At 35.2% G+C, this 18890-nt stretch overlaps 1 protein-coding gene across 1 annotated transcript in view; it reads left to right on the forward strand.

The window, feature by feature from the left end:
• The window catches only part of LOC140163729 (E3 ubiquitin-protein ligase rnf213-alpha-like), a 175020-nt gene that overhangs the window by 124268 nt on the left and 31862 nt on the right, over positions 1-18890 (forward strand). Inside the window, exons 60-66 of the mRNA XM_072187044.1 lie at positions 9246-9577; positions 10952-11142; positions 11731-11949; positions 13101-13303; positions 14183-14291; positions 17342-17445; positions 18419-18607. Coding sequence (XP_072043145.1) covers positions 9246-9577; positions 10952-11142; positions 11731-11949; positions 13101-13303; positions 14183-14291; positions 17342-17445; positions 18419-18607 — 1347 coding nt within the window. The remainder of the gene's footprint in view (positions 1-9245; positions 9578-10951; positions 11143-11730; positions 11950-13100; positions 13304-14182; positions 14292-17341; positions 17446-18418; positions 18608-18890) is intronic.

Raw genomic sequence — 18890 nt, forward strand, 5'->3', positions numbered from 1 at the left:
CTATGAAAAAAGGGTTTTCAGTTTTGGCTTTGTTTACTCAAGGGCTTTAATTTGATATATAAAATGATGCAGTTTGATGCAAATTTGAATTCACCTAGCATATCTACATTAGTCCAGATGATGAACAAGTAACCTTGAAAAAGGGTACATATGCGATTTTTTGGTAATTTTGTTTCTCTGGCATCCTATGACAAGAAATCCGGCTGATCAAATCTGACCATAAAGGGGGCAAAAAAAAAAATGCTCAATTCTCATTTTAAAATATATCAAATTATTTGCCTGGCTCATCAGGGGTTTTGTTTGAAAGGTTATTACTCCAAATTTCGGAGAAACAGACTTTTGGAACAAAATACCTACCACGGAGCAAAAAACTTTTGGAAAATACCATTGGGAATAAAAAGTCTTTGGATTAAAAACCTTTGGGGATTAAAATCTTTTGGAACAATTAATTAACTTTGGATTAAAAACCTTTCGGATCAAATTGCACTTCAGAATCAAATCCCTTCGGAACAAATAACTTCTGGAACAAAAAGCTTTCGGAGCAAACACCTTTCGGAACAAAAATCTTTCAGAATATTGACCTGCAACCCAACAATGATCGTTTAGATAGGAGAGATGGCCAACAGAAGCTAACAGAGACATCTGCATGGGTTGTTTTGCAATGACAATACCAAATATTGATCATTATGCCACTGCTTTCTACTGAAGATAGCACAAAATTAAGCACGTCTTAGGGGCTGTCATTTTTTTTGGCAGAGGGGTTCATGTATATGTCGTGACCAGAGACATTTTTATGACCCCTTATCTCGCATTGAAATATATTTTATGACCCCATAGTTTGAAACAAAATTATGACATCCCCCTCCCCAACACACACCACAAATATTATCCAAAAATGTCAAGAAATACATTACATATATTTTGTTCCCCTATAAGTTTACCCGAAAAGAATGTGCGTGCACCACACATAATTTTTGAGTGTGCTCTATATTTATTACCGTAGTAGCTTATTGGAAAAATTTTGCTGGTAATACTCACAAGACCGTCAATAATGTTTTGACCCCCCACTATTTTTGGTGTAAAAAATCTATAACCCCTTATTTTTTGGTCAAAAAAACTGCGACCCCTCCAGTATTTTCATGACACCCATCCCCTCTTCAGAAAAAAAAAATGACAACCCACTTACTTGCAAGTACTTCTGGAGTACACGCAAGCACGCTGCCGGTAACAGGAAAGAAACTTGCATAAGACGCAAGTTCTAGCGAGCGACACTTGACAATCATTGACTACGCAATACCTGATAGTTGAATGGTCTACATGTACTTGCACTGAATACCCACATTTATTCATTTATGTATTGCTATCTACTGACGATAGCACATAAATTAGCAGACACACTGAACTTTCAGAACAAAAACCTTCGGAGTAAAAACCTTTCAAAAAATAACCTTTCGGAAAAAATTCTTCGGATTAAAACCTTTTGGAGTTAAAACCTTTCAGAACAATTAACTTTGGATCAAAAACCTTTCTGATCAAAAGACATTGAGCAAAAACTTGCACTCCACTCAAATTGCACTTCAGAATAAAAAACCCCTTCAGATACGATTAATATCAGAAATAGCAAATAGAAGTCATTGAAAGTTATTTTACAGGAGAAAAACTAAAATAAAATAATCAGAATTCCTTACAAAAAGGAACAGGGCCCAATGGAAGCTTTGATGTGATGTGTCGATGTGTTGTGTAACAGTTCGGATAATAAAATTTAGTAAGCAAAGAAAAATTAGAAAATGTAAAGCATATTTATTGCAGTAGGAGAGGTGTAAAATCATACAGCATTGGATGTGAGAGGATTGGTTTAAAATCAAAGGAATAAAGCTCAGGTTACCATTTCGGGTACTAAATATATTATAATGTACAGGTGATTGTTGGAGTAGAATGATTTTATTCAGAATTATAAGGTTTGCATAATTCTTGGATTCCTTTCCAAACAGGAGTATTTAGTTCTTATGAATGACTCCATCGATAAATAAGACAAGAACAAACAATCTGAAAAGTGTTATTTAGTGATTTAAACTGAAAGAGATAAGAATAATAGCATTAATAGATAACAATGCTTTATACAAGACATACTAATCCTAGATAGAAATAGATCATATTTTAGAACTATAAGATTTTATGAAAGTTATTAATATAAAAGTTTTTCACAAAATATTCAATACAGAATGGCTTATGTTCAGGGTATACATGTATGCCACATGCTTGTTATAGGCTTTTCAGCCTGGCTCAAGTTATAGGCCTATAATTTTCAATTTTGGACGAGCATGGTTAACAGTGAACTTGGGCCTATCGCATGCAAACATGAGCTCACCCCAGCAAAGATCAAGTACCATGCATGAAACTTGAGTGCCTGCTCATCAGCTGCCCATGGACACTTGGCAGTGTTATTAATTGACTGACACTGAGCCTCAATGTTTGTGAAAGACAAAATCTTGCTAATCAGAGTCCACACCGCTTGTCTGGCGATAAAGGGGAGTATAATGATAAGGCTGGTGCAGATCACACTCATGACGCTGATGAAAAAACAAACACTATGCCATTTTTAGTATGCAGGTAGCATTACAGATCAGTGGAAGCAGGGTCCGAAGCAGGGCTATGCACAGTCGATTTTTTCGATATTCCAGAGATGTTGAGAGGGACAGAAGAACTTTAATAATGTAGTAAAATAGTAAATTTCATCACAGATTTTGATTATTTAAACTTCCGATCTCTGTTTGGAATATCAAAATTCAGAACTTTTTTATGCACTGCCATTTGCAGTGGGCCCGGGTCACTGCACACAAAATCACAGTAGCACTGTAAGAATATTGATTGAAACTGAGATTATTTCCAGGGTAAAATCTTGTTTCAGGTCAGCAGGTCTTGCGATTAGGGCGTTTGTCAGGTTGAGTTTTGATTTTCCCCACCATAATTATGCAATGGTTATAGATTTCTAAGTTCTAGTCTCTAAAAAAAACCATGACTCTCAATCTTCTTAATGGATGTGTACATAATTCAGTTACTTGAGGTCACATAAATGAAGTCCTCTGATCCATGATTTATGTATAGCCATAGGTATAGACAACTCAACAGACATCATGCAGCTTAGGCAGAACAGAGCTCTGAACACTGGTAGATGACCAAATTACAAATTAGCATATAACAGGGCAAGAACAATAATTGACAGGTGCCAATTATGAAACCTTGCATATATTTGCATAAAATTGCATAAAAAGTCAAGTAAAATGCAAGTTGGTTACACTCCTCATGATCGTGGTCACTCAAGATTCACTCAAGGAACTTGCAGAAACCAAAAAAGTGTCCGAAATACTAGCATTTGGATGCAAGCATTTGCAAGAATTTGCAAGTTTCCTTTGTTCTGAGGGTCAAGAACTTGCGCAAGAACTGATACTTGCATCCTCATTTTTACTAGGGTAATGGGCTATTATATCAGTCTTACTTACAATGTTTGCTAATGTTTGATGCATGACTTACTTTTGCTCCGGCAATTTGATCTCCAAATCTTCATGGTTCTCAAATCATGCACTTGACATTGTAAACATTTTTTTCCACAATGCTTTATGGTTGACACCGACCTACTAAACTCATGGTTTGTCATTTATTTAACTGACCTCAGTTATGGCTAAATATTACTGACTGGTTGTTATCATGGTTATTATTTTATGGTTTTTCATCTAATGGTTGCTATGTTTCATTATATTACTTTTAATTTATGTATGACCTGTGTTGTCATGTATTGCCTTTTGTGCAGCTTTGAGCTCTCTGAATTGATTTCTAGATGTATATGCTCAATTCTACCAACTTTTGATTTCTACTTTGATAATACTACCAGTGCGTAAAGTGTGACCAGGCACACTCTCTTCTGTGTTATATTTTCCTTTCGCACTGCCTTGTTAATAGTTGCATGTAACTTCCCTTAATAGAAAAACTTATCACTCACAATTCTATCAACTATTAAAACTGCCTAGTTAATAGTTGCATGTAACTTCCTTGTTTTGAAACACTTATGCTTACAAATCTTGTTACTCACACATTATGTCATTTTGGCGTCCAAATTGCTGTACTTGATGCGGGACTTGATGTGGTTGATTATCTAATAGTTGATGTGCTCCAAGTACATTATTACTACCACTTATTCCTCTAACAGCTATGTTAGTACTAGTTGTACATGGTCGATTGAACTGGTCAAGCGTTGTTCGTCATACCTCTGTGACGCTCCATCGATCCATGCATGACTACCTGAATACCAGCCTTTTAATGTATCACTATTCTTTTGTGTTCCATAATTGCTTCACTGTTTTGCTCTGATGAACACTACTATTATGGTTTATGTACTTGTCAATATTTATTAAGTTTATTTAATTTGAATTGATCACTTCTTAACTAAGTGATTATTTTTGTATTTTACATAACTTTTTTTTTTTGTTGCTATTGTTGTTAATTGTTTTATGTTCTATTTCCGATTTCATCCCTGATATCAAATTTGATCCATTTTCATTCAACTGTTCACTTAATTCACATAATGATTTTTTGATGACTCTCAGAATTTTAGCTATGAAAAAATCAATAGCTGCAATTATCTAGGTGGTGATGATTTGCCTGGCGCAACCGATTTTAGCACCACTAACCTCTCAATCCTGCATCTTAACACCAGGAGCCTCAATAAACATGCAAATGATTTTTCAAATTATCTCTCCATCTTTGATCATCACTTTGATATTTACGGCTTTAGTGAGACATGGTTTAATGATCAACATGAAGCCGACTTAGTCGACTTGACTAATTATTCATCTGTAAACTGCATGAGGCAGGAAAGACAAGGAGGTGGGCGCCGCTTTACATAAATCCAAACATAAATTTTCGAGAAAGAAATGATCTTAAACTTGAGTGTAGTCATTGCGACACAGTGTTCGTCGAGATAAATCACAAGTCACAAAACACTATCGTTGGTATCATTTACAAGCCAGAATATGTGATTTTTGACGTTTTTATTAACCAACTTTCTAAAACTTTGGACATTATCGCCAGAGAAAAGAAAAAATGTTATCTTTTAGGAGATTTCAACATCGATCTCTTAAAATACGATCAATGTTCAAAATCCAACCAATTTGTCAACTTGATCTTTTCGCATGATTTTTTCCCATGTATTGATCGTCCAACCCGTGTGGTTCGCAATCGGCATGGCGTGATTTCTTACTCATTAATTGACAATATATTCACCAACGATGTCTCAAGTAAACATAAGTCTGGCATCACTATTACAGATCTCACTGATCACTTCCCAATCTTCACTATTTCAAAGGGCGCCAGGTTCAATTCGCCACCCAAACCAACTGTCAAACGAGTCAGGCAACTCAAGCCTAATAACATCAAAGGCCTCAATAACGCCCTTTCTGTAACTAACTGGCATCTTGTATATGATACTGATGACCCTGAGGTAGCTTACAATATGTTTTATGATAAATTACTTACTTTACTGGATATTCATTGTCCTATGAAAAACACTAAATCTAACAACCGTAATAATCCAAAAAAGCCCTGGGTCACAAAAGGCCTGATACAATCTATTAAAACTAAAGATAAATTATACAAAAAATTTATATCTAAACCCACTGATGATAATAAAACTAAATATACTAAATATAGGAACCACCTTAATAGTCTCCTCCGAATTGCCAAAAGATCATTTTTCACCAAAGAAATTGAGCTCCATAATAATAACATGAAAAAGATGTGGTCTACTTTGAACAGTCTACTTGGGAGAAACAAACATTCTAAACTCCCTGATTTTTTCACTGATAGCTCTGGTGCCAAAATCACTAATCCACATGAAATTGCCACCAAATTCAACGAGTTCTTCACCAACATTGGAACTAACCTTGCTGATAAAATTCCATCTCCTGACAGGGATTTTCAGGCTCGATCCACGCCTTCCATAATGAACAGCATTTTCTATCTCCAACAACACCAGATGAACTAACTAAATTATGTGCAAAATTAAACGCTAGTCATAGTTCGGGTGTGGACGGCGTCAGCACTATTCTATTAAAATCAATTATTAATAATATCAGCAAGGTCCTCTGTCATATCTTTAACTCTTCAATCAAAACGGCATTGTTCTGACAAACTAAAAATTGCCAAAGTAACTCCAATTTTCAAGTCAGGGGACTCCCATGACTTTTCAAATTACAGACCCATCTCAATTCTTCCAGCTATTTCTAAACTACTTGAAAAGGTTACATATAACCGAATTTATGACTTCATTTCATTTCACAATATCCTTAGTCCCAAACAATTTGGTTTCAGACAAAAGCGTTCCACCTACATGGCTATCAACGAACTCTACACCAAAATTACCAATTATCTTGATAATAGGCTCCATACAGTTGGTATTTTCCTAGACCTTAGCAAAGCCTTGATACACTTAACCATGAAATTCTCTTAAATAAACTTGACACTTATGGTATTAGAGGCACTGCTAATAATTGGATACGCAGCTATCTTAATAACAGAAAACAATATGTAGTTTTCAATCAGAGTTCCTCTGATATGACATCTGTCACATGTGGTGTACCACAGGGATCGATATTGGGCCCACTTTTGTTTTTAATTTATATTAATGACCTTCCTCTTTGTTCCAACAATGCGGACTTCGTCATATTTGCCGATGACACCAATATTCTTTTTTCACATAAAGATTAAAACTCCCTTGAAACTCTAGTTAACAATGAACTAGTAACCATTTCGAACTAAATAAACTTTCCTCAAAAAAAAAAAAAACTAATTTCATGATTTTCAAAAATAAATACAGTAATATTCATAACAAAGATATTAAAATTCTCATAGATAATCATATTTTAGACAAAGTTCACACAACTAAATTTCTAGGCATATTAATTGATGACGATGTTTCATGGAAATCTCACACTTCCAATGTATCCAAAATGGTCTCTAAATATAATGGTATTATCCGTAAGGTTCGCCCTATCTACCTCAGGAATCATTACATACACTTTATAACACCTTTGCTCTCCCTACTTATCCTACTGCAACATTATCTGGGCTGACAAAAATAATTCCCATATAAATTCATTATTCCTTATACAAAAAAGAATTATTAGGACATGCACCAACTCTCTTTGGCTTGCCCATACAGACCGCTTTTAAACAACTCAATACTCTTAAGGTGCAAGATATTTATTTCCATCAACTCGAACATTTATGTTCCAATACCACCACAATCTCCTCCCAAAAGATTTGTCCATTAAGGAGTTTTTAGAACTAACAAAAGTATTCACCATCACCATACTAGGCAAGCCAATGATTTCCACGTTAAAATGTCCAATACCAAATTGGCTGATAATATAATTAGTATTCAAGGAGCCCTTTATTGGAACTCACTTCCCCAGTCTATCAAATCTTGTAGTTCAGTGCCATCTTTCAAATCCAACTCTAAAAAATCCTCATCAGCACATATGTACAACACTGATTAGCCTACACCTGCAGTTGTTGTTTTTGTTTGGTTTTTCCTTCTCATTTTTCAGGATCTACTTGCATAAAATTAATTCAGTATATATGTTCCACAACAAATCGGACCCGTTTGTCTGTCTGTTTGTATTGTTCCAGTCTTTATTTATTATTATTATTACTTTGTTATATTAAAAATAAGCTATTTGATAAATTTTGTTAGCTCGCTTTGCCTTGTATGCAGATTATCACTTTTGCATTTCATTGTTCTTGCTCTGCAGAACTATACACCATTTACCATGTTAATTTATCGTTCCATTAAATATGTAGATTTAATTTACAAAATATTGCATTAAATATATAGTTACCTGCTATGTTAGTTATAACTTAGCTCATTATATAGACTCGTTGCAAGTGCACGTGCAATCATGTGCTTATGCTTTCACCGGGCTAATTTTTACATTTTTGTTACTATTGTACCGTAATACTTATGCCATGCCTGAACTGTTTTATATTATAATGGGATTTTACAACCTTTTACACCTACTGTGTAGGTTTGGTTGTTATTTTCACCATCACTACTCATTGATTTATAATTGAAAGCACAGCTCTTGTGATAATTAGTTTATACCTAACCCACAAGGCATATATCTTGCTATTGTATTTATTATTATTCTAAAAATTTAAAGTCTAAAGTTTATCATAATTATTTAATACTAACTTCTGTAAAGGGTGCCACAACAACACGCTCTGCGTTCAGTGGCATCCTCATCATTTCACCATATTATACGATGTTTGTAAAAGCTTTTTTATATTGTATTTATTTAATGGATGAATTTGATGAAATAAAACTGAACTGAACTGAATAAAACTGAACTGAACTACAGATTCAGATATTTTTACAAATTACTATACTGATCAAGGTGTTTCTCCTAATTCTTTCCAGCTCTCACATGTTACTACCGATTTTGTGTATAAAGAGTTTTGTGCTTTAAATCTATCCAAAAGTACTGGGCTGGATGGAATCTCAGCTGGATTCCTCAGGGATGGTGCTAAAGTTCTTAAAGATCACCTTGCTCATATTGTCAATTTGTCTTTTAGTTCTGGTTCTGTTCCAAATGACTTTAAAATTGCCCGTGTTAAGCCTCTGTTTAAAAGGACGTGTGATGTAGTATTCGATAGGTCTATATACTTCTTAAGCTCAATGTATAAGCAACAATAGTGTTATCTCATTTCATCCTGGGTTTTTACTTCAACATTCTTTTTGTCAAGTAATGTGGACCAAATTGACGTTTCTGTTTCGTATAGTTGCAATATCTTCATACTGTGTGTTGAATACTATATTACTATAAAGTTTCTCTGTATGTATCCAAATGGCTCCCAAATTCAACCAAATGGCTCATGAATACACCCAAATACCAGATTTCTGTACTAAAAATCGTCCCTATATAAATACACCCAAATGGATCCCAAATACACCCAAATAGCTCATGAATACACCCAAATACCAGATTATTATGAGCTGTCTATACATGATCTGTGAAGTGTCCTATTGCAGGCAGCGACAATGGCAAAAACAGCTTTGAGCCGCATATAAGAGTCAATAATATCATTACAAAACAAACTGACCAGTTATAACTGCCTGCAATTCATTAATTTACAGAGATCTCAACGATGTGTACATTATTATGCTAATATGCATCTCAATTACCCACCTTCAGGAAGGCAATCTGGCAGAGACTCATAGCCATTGTAAGCCCACTCCTAGCAGAACTTGTAGCTTATTGTGACAGCAGTGACAACCTGAGCCTTCTACTGGAACATGGAACAGGTCATTGGCAGCATCAATTATGGCTAGCCATCCTGGCTGATCCGAAGGTATCAAGTCTGCAATATGATGACTTCCTCTCGCCTATGCATAATATACTGAGAGAAAGGGCCTTGGTGAGAGTTGTGGGAAGTAGTGATAAGTCTATGACAGCAAAACTCCCTTTCTCGTGGCTGCTGATGGAATTTTTAGAAACTATGCATGAACAAGCTTTGGACCTCAAAGGTAAGTTTGAGTGAGAAGGGAAGAATGAACGTATAAATAATAATAAATAAATTTTGGATTTTTATAGCTTGTTTTTCCAGATTTTGTAGGATTCAAAGCACTGTAATTTCACTGCCATGGTGCATCATCACAATCAAATTGCATCAAGTAAGCCGGTTGCAGCTGATCCCAGTGCAAACCTATCTGCACTTAGATTGTAACATCCACAAATTGTCTGTGCAAGCAGTGCAGTTCCCCAAATTCCACGGATGAAGAAAGTTTTTGATAACCATACAACTAATTACCAATTTTTGAAAGCAGGAGGAAAACGGAGATCCCGGAGAAAACCTGTAAGAGTGAGCATGGATTGGGATAAACCAAGTGCACATACAGTCCTTGGGTATGGTCGTGGCTTGAACCCAGGACCTTAATGGTGCAAGGCGAGGGAACAACCGCTGTGCCAACTCGCTCTCCCACATGTTGGGGGAGGGGTGGAAGAAGGAAGATTCACAATGAACAGCCCTGTCCTGACTGACTAATTTCTCACAGAATAGCCTGGATCTCTTCCAGTTAAAATCTATACACCCTCTATGGAAGATGTGACATTAATCTTCCAAACAGGGAGTGTGAATTTCAAATGGGTTAGCTGAATGGACGATTTCATTTGTAATCTACACCTCTTGTGGGAGATTAAGGGCATGTCTTCAAAAGGGGTGTATGGACTTTGACTGGAATAGCCTGATAGATATTTCACTTAAAGCCTTAATGTACGATCTTTTTAAATTTTTAGATTTTTCTTTTTTCTTCCAAAATTATAATATGCAATCATTATGAAAATTCCCAATACATATGGACGCGAAAAACATGAGAGATTTGCAAAGAAACAACATCATAAACTACACCTCTATCACTCGAAATATCTCACACTTTTTGGATTGACGCCGAGTGCAGCTTCAGAGTTAGTCTCCTATGCAGCTAGTTTGGTTATGCTCCCTCTACATGTGCAGAGGGAGCGTAACGAAACTGGCCTTAAAGGAGATTAAGATTTGCGATCATTCTGACATATTATCATAATCTGAAAATTATGATAATATGTCGGACCAACAGAAAATCATCCTGTTTTACTACAAATAGGGCGAATTTGACAGTTTGCTCATAGATGTAAGCTGGAACACGTATAAGTATTACAAATATGCCAAAAAAAAGCGGTTTTGGAAAAAATAAAGGTATATTCTGAAAAAAGGTCGTACATTAATACTTTAAATATGCACTGGATGAAGGAGTGCTTGGGTAGTCCCTAGGGTTGGTTGGTTGCTGTAAGTGAGAAAAGAGCACTGATAAGATCAAATATGGTATATTTTAATTATTTTTAACCTTATATTTGTTTGATTGCAGCAATGAATCCAGTCAACAATCTTGAGACAATATTTCAGAACCTCATGATTGAGTCTCCATGGTGCAAGTTGCTAAGCCAACATGTCCTTGCTGAGGTGCAGGAAGATTTCATACAGAAGTATCTAGCAGATTTCATCAGAATGAAATACAAGACCAATTTTGAGAAAGAAAATGTGGAAAGCGAACTAGAGGTAATGTTATTTTGACTTTAATCACCTCAATACACTGATCAACACAGTTTGTGCAGCTAAATGTTTAGAGCATCGGACTTACTATCCGAAAGTCTGGGGTTCAAGTCCCTGCACAGGCAGGTATGTGCCGAGTTTTTCTGTGGCTTATCTGCTTATATGTATGCATCATGTATTTCCAATGTAATTTCATTTAAGAATGTGCAAGTGTGTAATGTGTGGTTCTTCTTTCCCCTGTATAATCATGTCAAATGTGAGTTCATTGTTCATCATAGGTTTATTGTTATAATATTGTTTATCTGTGTAGTAACATGCACAAAAATTTGACCAAATTTTGTAAGTATGTATGGCTCCATTTTGTAAAGAAATATATAACAGAAATATGAAAAAAAAGTTGATTCATATATACATATTGGTTTACCTCGAGTTTGGTACTGATGTCAATGCTTTTTCACGGTTATGTTGGAAGTGTGTCAGCAAATTGAGACCCGTGAAATACACACCTACGTCACTACCGAACTTGAGGCAAACCAAAGTATAGTTTTATGATCCAACAAATTTAGCATCACATTACTGCTACTACTTTTTCAGTGTGTGTTCCAAGCTCTGCATTTAACCACTCAGTTAACAAGAAGAAGACTAGAACCCCTTCAAGGTAGCAACAAGCTTGTCCAGCTTTTGGTGTCTGTTCATTTGTCATATGCTCAAATACAAGGCAGACTCTCACACTTTGCCAGGCTGATAGAGCTGTATCCAGCATTACTTGATGAGACCAATGTGACAAGACTAACAAAACAAGAAGGGCAGATGGTAAGTAACATATTTTGTAAAACATAAAATCTTGATTAGGCAGCACTAAAAAGGTTTAGGCTATCAGCAATTTGTTAGTCCAGAACACCCTCGGAGCAGCTCACCTACAAACAAAAAGGCTGTTTATATAGGGTGGAAAATGTCAATAACTTTAAAAACATGGAAGGAAGCTTAAAAATTGTGATTTGAATATTTAAATGAAGTTTAAGGGATCCAAAATGAGCGTTTATTGCGTTTAGACAGTATTTTTTGTGGGACATGAGAGCACCTCAGACCTATCGAATTGCATTCTGAATACGAAGCATGTCTTTCTGATATCAAATATTTTCATTTTTAAAAATCACAATATAATACAAATTTTATGACAAATTATAAAAATTTGATATTTTTCAAATTTTTGATATATAACAGTCCTAAAGTAAATTATATAAATCTAATGATATATTCTTTAAGTGTATGTAGCAGGGAGGAAAAGCCGACGGTCAATTGAAAATTTTGACCTTTCATATTGAAGATATGGATTTTTTCCCAAAAAGACCTAATTTTTTTTTTGGTGTTTTGGGCAAAAAATCCATATCTTCAATACTGAAAAGGTCAAAATTTTCAATTGATCGTCGACTTTTTCTCTCACACATACATACACTTTAAGTATAAATCATCAGATTTATAAAGTTTACTTCAAGAACTGTTAAATATCAAAAATACCAATTTTAATGATTTGCCATAAAATGTGTATTAAATTGCGAATTTCAAAAAATCAAAATTATTTGATATCAGAAGGACATTCTTCGTATTCAGAATGCAATTCAATATGTCTGATGTGCTCTAATGTCCCACAATAAATACTGTCCAAACGTTCATACCCCTTCCCTTAAGGAAGCTTATTTTGTGCCATGAAACCTGTAGGAGCCTAAACAATATAGACCCCAAATGCGTGAATTTGGACTAAGCAAAGTATTTTGTCAATGTGTATGTCAGGGTTAAGGCAGTATTGTAGCTATGATACCAATGTTTGCTAATGTTGAATTCTGGATTCAAGTTAGATTGATAGATCTAATTTTATGCAAACTTTCAGTTGCCTGGAATGAGTTGTTATCGTCATTGCTGTTGTTTTCTTTTGTTCTACTTCATCTATTTTCTACATCATAAAGACCTTAGATGGGTCAGCCATACAGATGACAGTAGAATCACTGATGCCAGAAGGCAGATGTTGGAAAGACCAGGCCTATCAACAGGGATGGTTTGCTAAAGTAGAGACAGCTAAACCAATCATTGAAAGCATCATTCAGACGGTCATACATGGTGCACAAGGTGTCTATGGGGAAGCAACACTGCAAAGAGTCAACAACGCAAGGTAATAAAGTAATTGACATTACAATTTGTGCTTTGCATTTCAGTATGGTTATGATTTACAGTTAAAAGTAATTTCAGAATTTTTAGGTGCACAACTGTAAATGCTTGACCATTGGCTAAATGTACAAAAAGGCTAATTTTTCCTATTTATAAGTGTGCAGTCATTCAGGATTCGGATTTGAGAATATTAAATCTGAGGTTAATGTAATGTAAACTTAACAAATTCAAAGACAAATTTTCCACAAGAAATGTATATAACAGTGTTGCCAGTCTTCAGGAAAATTCCTGATTTCAGTAAATTTTACTCGGATGACCCTGTAGAAATGTATAGGCAAAGTACATTTTCAGGAAATTTTTTGCCATTTCAGGATTTTTTGACAACACTGGCTGGCATCTCTGATATAAGGTGTTGTTGCTGGAATAGTTAAAAACATGATATACATGTGGTAGGTGCAATTTTTTTGCATTAAAAAAAAACCACAGGCACAATGCCTAGACATTGATCCACAAGCCTCGGCACACTTTACAGGTTGTCACTGATATCTATAGCCCCATATCATTCCATAAACCTCAACTGGAGGACTACTTAGAAGAGTGCACCCAAGAGTCGACATTCCACAATTGACCTTCACAACCAGGATCAGCTCCCCGAGTTTCATATAGGTTACAACTAGACAATAAGCAGGAAGTTTCTTTTTTAGGAGAATTTCAAGCTAACTCAATTTTTCCACAAGAGTGTAATAAACCACCGCCAGGGTTCAAACCCGCAACCTCTTTCACCATTAGTCGAAAACCTTATCGATTGAGCTAACTTCACTGCTACCATATTGCATATTGTTATGCAAATGTGTTGTGAAGCTATAACTCTTATATTTTTCAGCAAAATTTGGGAGAAGATCTGTGTACTGAGACTGTTCATAGAACACATTTGTCCTGTGAATGTAGAAGCTGAGGTTGTTCTTTCTAATCAAGGATTGATGCTTTGGAAGGTATGTGTATTACAGCAGAGATTTATGGTCATATTGTCATACACCACTCATCAAAGTATCCTGCACTATCTTTGAGTCACTTACGGTCCTGCTGGGGCTCGAACCCATAACCTTGTGGTTATAAAGCAAGTGCGCTAGTGCATAGACTAAAAGAGGACTTCCTCGTCTGGTCTATGACACTAACACACTTATACCTCGGTGACAATATCATAATAAACAGTCACTATGGGCATGCATTTCTGGTGACACATTTGTTTCCACATCTGGTTGCTCTACTGGAAAAACGACTAGCGAATATATTGATCAGAAAGTGCTAGTACAGCAGTTGAACTCGAGTTAATTTGTAAGCAACACAAATTGTCGCTGACAACTGGATTGCTAGTTGTTTTTGCACAGTTCTTTAAAGGAAGGTGACCTATATTTGGAAAATCAAATTCTTTAAAACTTACGTATAACAAAAAATGTCATCCCTTTCAAGCACTCATACAAAAGAATAATGTAAATGTGACTAATTCCTAATGGAATTACCGACATTTATACAGGTGTGATATTGGTAGTCTACAGTGTTTTTATTAATGATAATCATCATGATCATGTAATATATTGATTTCAAGTGAAAGACCCTATTTTTCTCATAAACATATTGAAATTAGAAGTTCCAGCTCAGTGTATTTCCGAAGAAATCATCAAAAAACTGCAGAATTAGTCTCAACTATGGTATACCATAGTTGAGACTAATTCTGCAGTTTTTGATGATTTCTTCGAAATACACCGATTCAAACGCCAAATTTCAATATGTTTATGAGAAAAATATGACTTTCATCTGATACCAAAATCAGCATTTGGATGAGGTAAAGTGGGGGATGAGATTTTCAATCAGGTTACCCACCTTTAAGGGCTGGGGTATGAACGTTTGGACAGTATTTATTTTGGGATTTCAGAGCACATCAGACATATCGAATTGCATTCTGAATACGAAGAATGTCATTCTGATATCAAATAATTTTGATTTTTTGAAATTTGCAATTTAATACACATTTTATGGCAAATCATTAAAAATTGATATTTTTGATATTTAACAGTACTTGAAGTAAACTTTAGAAATCTGATGATTTATACTTAAAGTGTATGTAGGTGGAATGAAAAGCGGACGATCAATTGAAAATTTTGACCTTTCGTATTGAAGATATGGATTTTTTTTCCCAAAACACAAAAAAAATTAGGTCTTTTTGGGAAAAAATCCATATCTTCAATATGAAAGGTCAAAATTTTCAATTGACCGTCGACTTTTCCTCCCTGCTACATACACTTTAAGAATATAACATTAGATTTATATAATTTACCGAGGACTGTTATATATCAAAATTTGAAAAATATCAAATTTTTATAATTTGTCATAAAATTTGTATTATATTGTGATTTTCAAAAATGAAAATTATTTGATATCAGAAAGACATGCTTCAGTATTCAGAATGCAATTCGATAGGTCTGAGGTGCTCTCATGTCCCACAAAAATACTGTCAAAGCATAATAAGCGCTCATTTTAAATCCCTTAATAGCAACATTTGATTATCAGCGATTTGTCTCCTGATCCCTGTGACTACTAGTATGATATGGGCCTTTCACTTGTGAAGGAATTCAGCTAGGAGTAATGAGTCCATTACCTCTATTTTTCCAATCACATTACAACTGATTACTTAAGGGATCTGGAATGAGCGTTTTGAGCATTTCGACAGTATTTTCTGTGGGACATGAGAGCACATCAGACATATCGAATTGCATTCTGAATACGAAGAATGTCTTTCTGATATCAAATAAATTTCATTTTTGAAATTCACGATATAATACAAATTTTATGACAAATTATTAAAATTTGATATTTTTCACATTTTGATATATAACAGTCCTCAAAGTAAATTTTATAAATCTAATGACATATTCTTAAAGTGTATGTAGGTGGGATGAAAAGCCGACGATCAATTGAAAATTTTGACCTTTCATATTGAAGATATGGATTTTTTTCCCAAAAAGACCTAATTTTTTTGTGTGTATTTAGGAAAAAAAATCCATATCTTCAATACGAAAGGTCAAAATTTTCAATTGATCGTCGGCTTTTCATCCCACCTACATACACTTTAAGTATAAATCATCAGATTTGTAAAGTTTACTTCGAGTACTGTTTAATATCAAAAATATCAATTTTTAATCATTTGCCATAAAATGTGTATTACATTGCGAATTTCAAAAAAAATCAAAATTATTTGATATAAGAAAGACATTCTTCGTATTCAGAATGCAATTCGATATGTCTGATGTGCTCTAATGTCCCACAATAAATACTGTCCAAACGTTCATACCCCACCCCTTAACTGAAAACTTAAATAGTACATAAAACGGGTCTCGTAGTGCGGAACAAAGATGTTCAGGCTTTGACCTTCCTCATCGTACAGAGGTTGGATGCTTAAAGGCCAACAATAGAAATGGGGTCTGTTGGACAGCCCAGCCAACATCTGAGTGTGGAGCAGTGTGGACAGCTGATGAAATTATCTTTAATGCCTGTCAAATGGAGCGAAAGGACTTGCTGAAGGTGATGCAGAAACAAGGGAGTAGCAGTTCAAAAGCACCTTGAGATCTAACTACTGTAGAATTCCATCTACGAACATAATTTTTTTATATGCCTCTTTTAAGTTATTTTTGACAAAAGGGACAAATGGCAGATGCCCTGTACAAAAACATTATTGAAGTTTGGGCAACTGTATAACTGATACAGGGGGGTGTACAAACAAGTATTATTGTAAGACCAAACTATTGTAATGTTTTGTTGAGGTTGTCTGCCTTTTGTCTCTTTCATTAAAAACAAACTCATTAAAAGACCTATATGCTTGCAGATTGAATTCTATGGTATCTCCTGGTTTCTTGGTTTTACTACGTGCAAGAAGAAGAACTGATGACAATTAAAAAATTATTATTATCTTTTATAATTATGTAAGCAATTTGGCAGTGGATGTCACATACCCACATAATCTTACTCAACCTCTTTTATTTAACAGACTTTAGCTAACAGCCAGAATGGAATGAAGACATTAGAAGGTCTCAAAGTAGTAGAGAATGTACTGAAAGTGTGTTGTACCAAGGCAAGCAAAATGCACTTCAAGTAAGTGAAATGATAAATTGATATCAGATGTCTCAAATTTGATTACAGGTTAATTGCTTGGTATGAGCTTGTTCGAGTTCAAATAACAAATATTGAAACATGCAAAGTTTAATTTTTACATACCAATGCATTGTGAAGAAGGGAAAAACTTCATGCAGGTCTGTTGATATATGTAAATTGAACATTAACAAATTCATATCCAGTCAGTAATCGTATTCATAAACATAATTAAAGGAGGTTTTAATTATCCTTCATAAGCTTAAAATTCAAATAACAAAAACCCACATTATTAGTGGCCCCAAACCCTCACCTGCAATCAAAGTGACCTAAGGGACCGTTCACAAACACTTGTAAGGGAGGGGCCTGATGCAAAAAATTTTTATCGCAAACATTTTTCGGCCCCCCCCCTTTACAGACCTCGAAAAATTTCAGCGTCCCTCCTTTTTATATGAAAATTATGGGTCAACCCCATAGAAAAGCATATAAACTCAATTTTTCCAGGAAAATTTGTGGTCATTTTTCAGGCCCCCCTTAGGAGCATCAAAATTTTCAGGGCCCCTTTTGCATCAGGCCCCCCTTACAAGTGTTTGTGAACGGTCCCTAACCATTACATACTGCATAGGTACACATAATTTTGGGCACATAAATGTTCAGAGTGGTGTGCCAAATATCAATATGCATGAAGTGCATAGTTCCATTATTTTCTATTGGTTCTTTTACATCATGAATATTCATGAGTTTACAGTGGCCTATGGGGCACTGTGATGCACGTAATTATGCGTAACTCGCATATTCAGTGTCCAAATCAACTGAAATTTTGAAAATAAGCCTTTTTCTTGGATATCTATTGAGCCGTATCTAATAGGATGCTAAAATCACAAAATACCCCTTTAATGAACTCCAGGTGATGAAGCACATGCCTTTTTGTTTAAAATGATATTTCAATTTTGTGGTTTGTTTTTCTTTTGTGCAGAATGGGAGTTGAGGAATGTCCACTATGCGCTAAAGCTGACATTACACAGCCTATAGAGTTGCCTTGTGGGAAAATCTGCTGCAAAGACTGTCTAACCAAATGGTTCCATAACACCGGTAATCGATCATGCCCCGCATGTAGGGAAGATGTAGCTGAGGATTATCCACTAGAGGTGACAACAGAAAATAGGTCAGTTGATATGACGAGATTTCACTGAGGCTTTGAGTTATCATTTTCAGCACAGCACTTCAGCGGTCTGCCAATTTGGCACAGTTTATGGCGTATACGGAAGTGGGGTTCTGATTGGCTAATTGAATTACGTCATCATCACATTGGCACCTCATTCGCTACAGTCAAACTGCATAGCATCACGTGACCTAGTTCTTTTTACGTGATAATCAGACAGAGCAGACGGACACCGCTGAAGAAATTTGCTGAATATCATAGCAGTTGAATATTCAAGTAATGCTGG

This window comes from Amphiura filiformis, chromosome 11 (assembly GCF_039555335.1).
Source record: "Amphiura filiformis chromosome 11, Afil_fr2py, whole genome shotgun sequence".
Classification (NCBI taxonomy): domain Eukaryota; kingdom Metazoa; phylum Echinodermata; class Ophiuroidea; order Amphilepidida; family Amphiuridae; genus Amphiura; species Amphiura filiformis.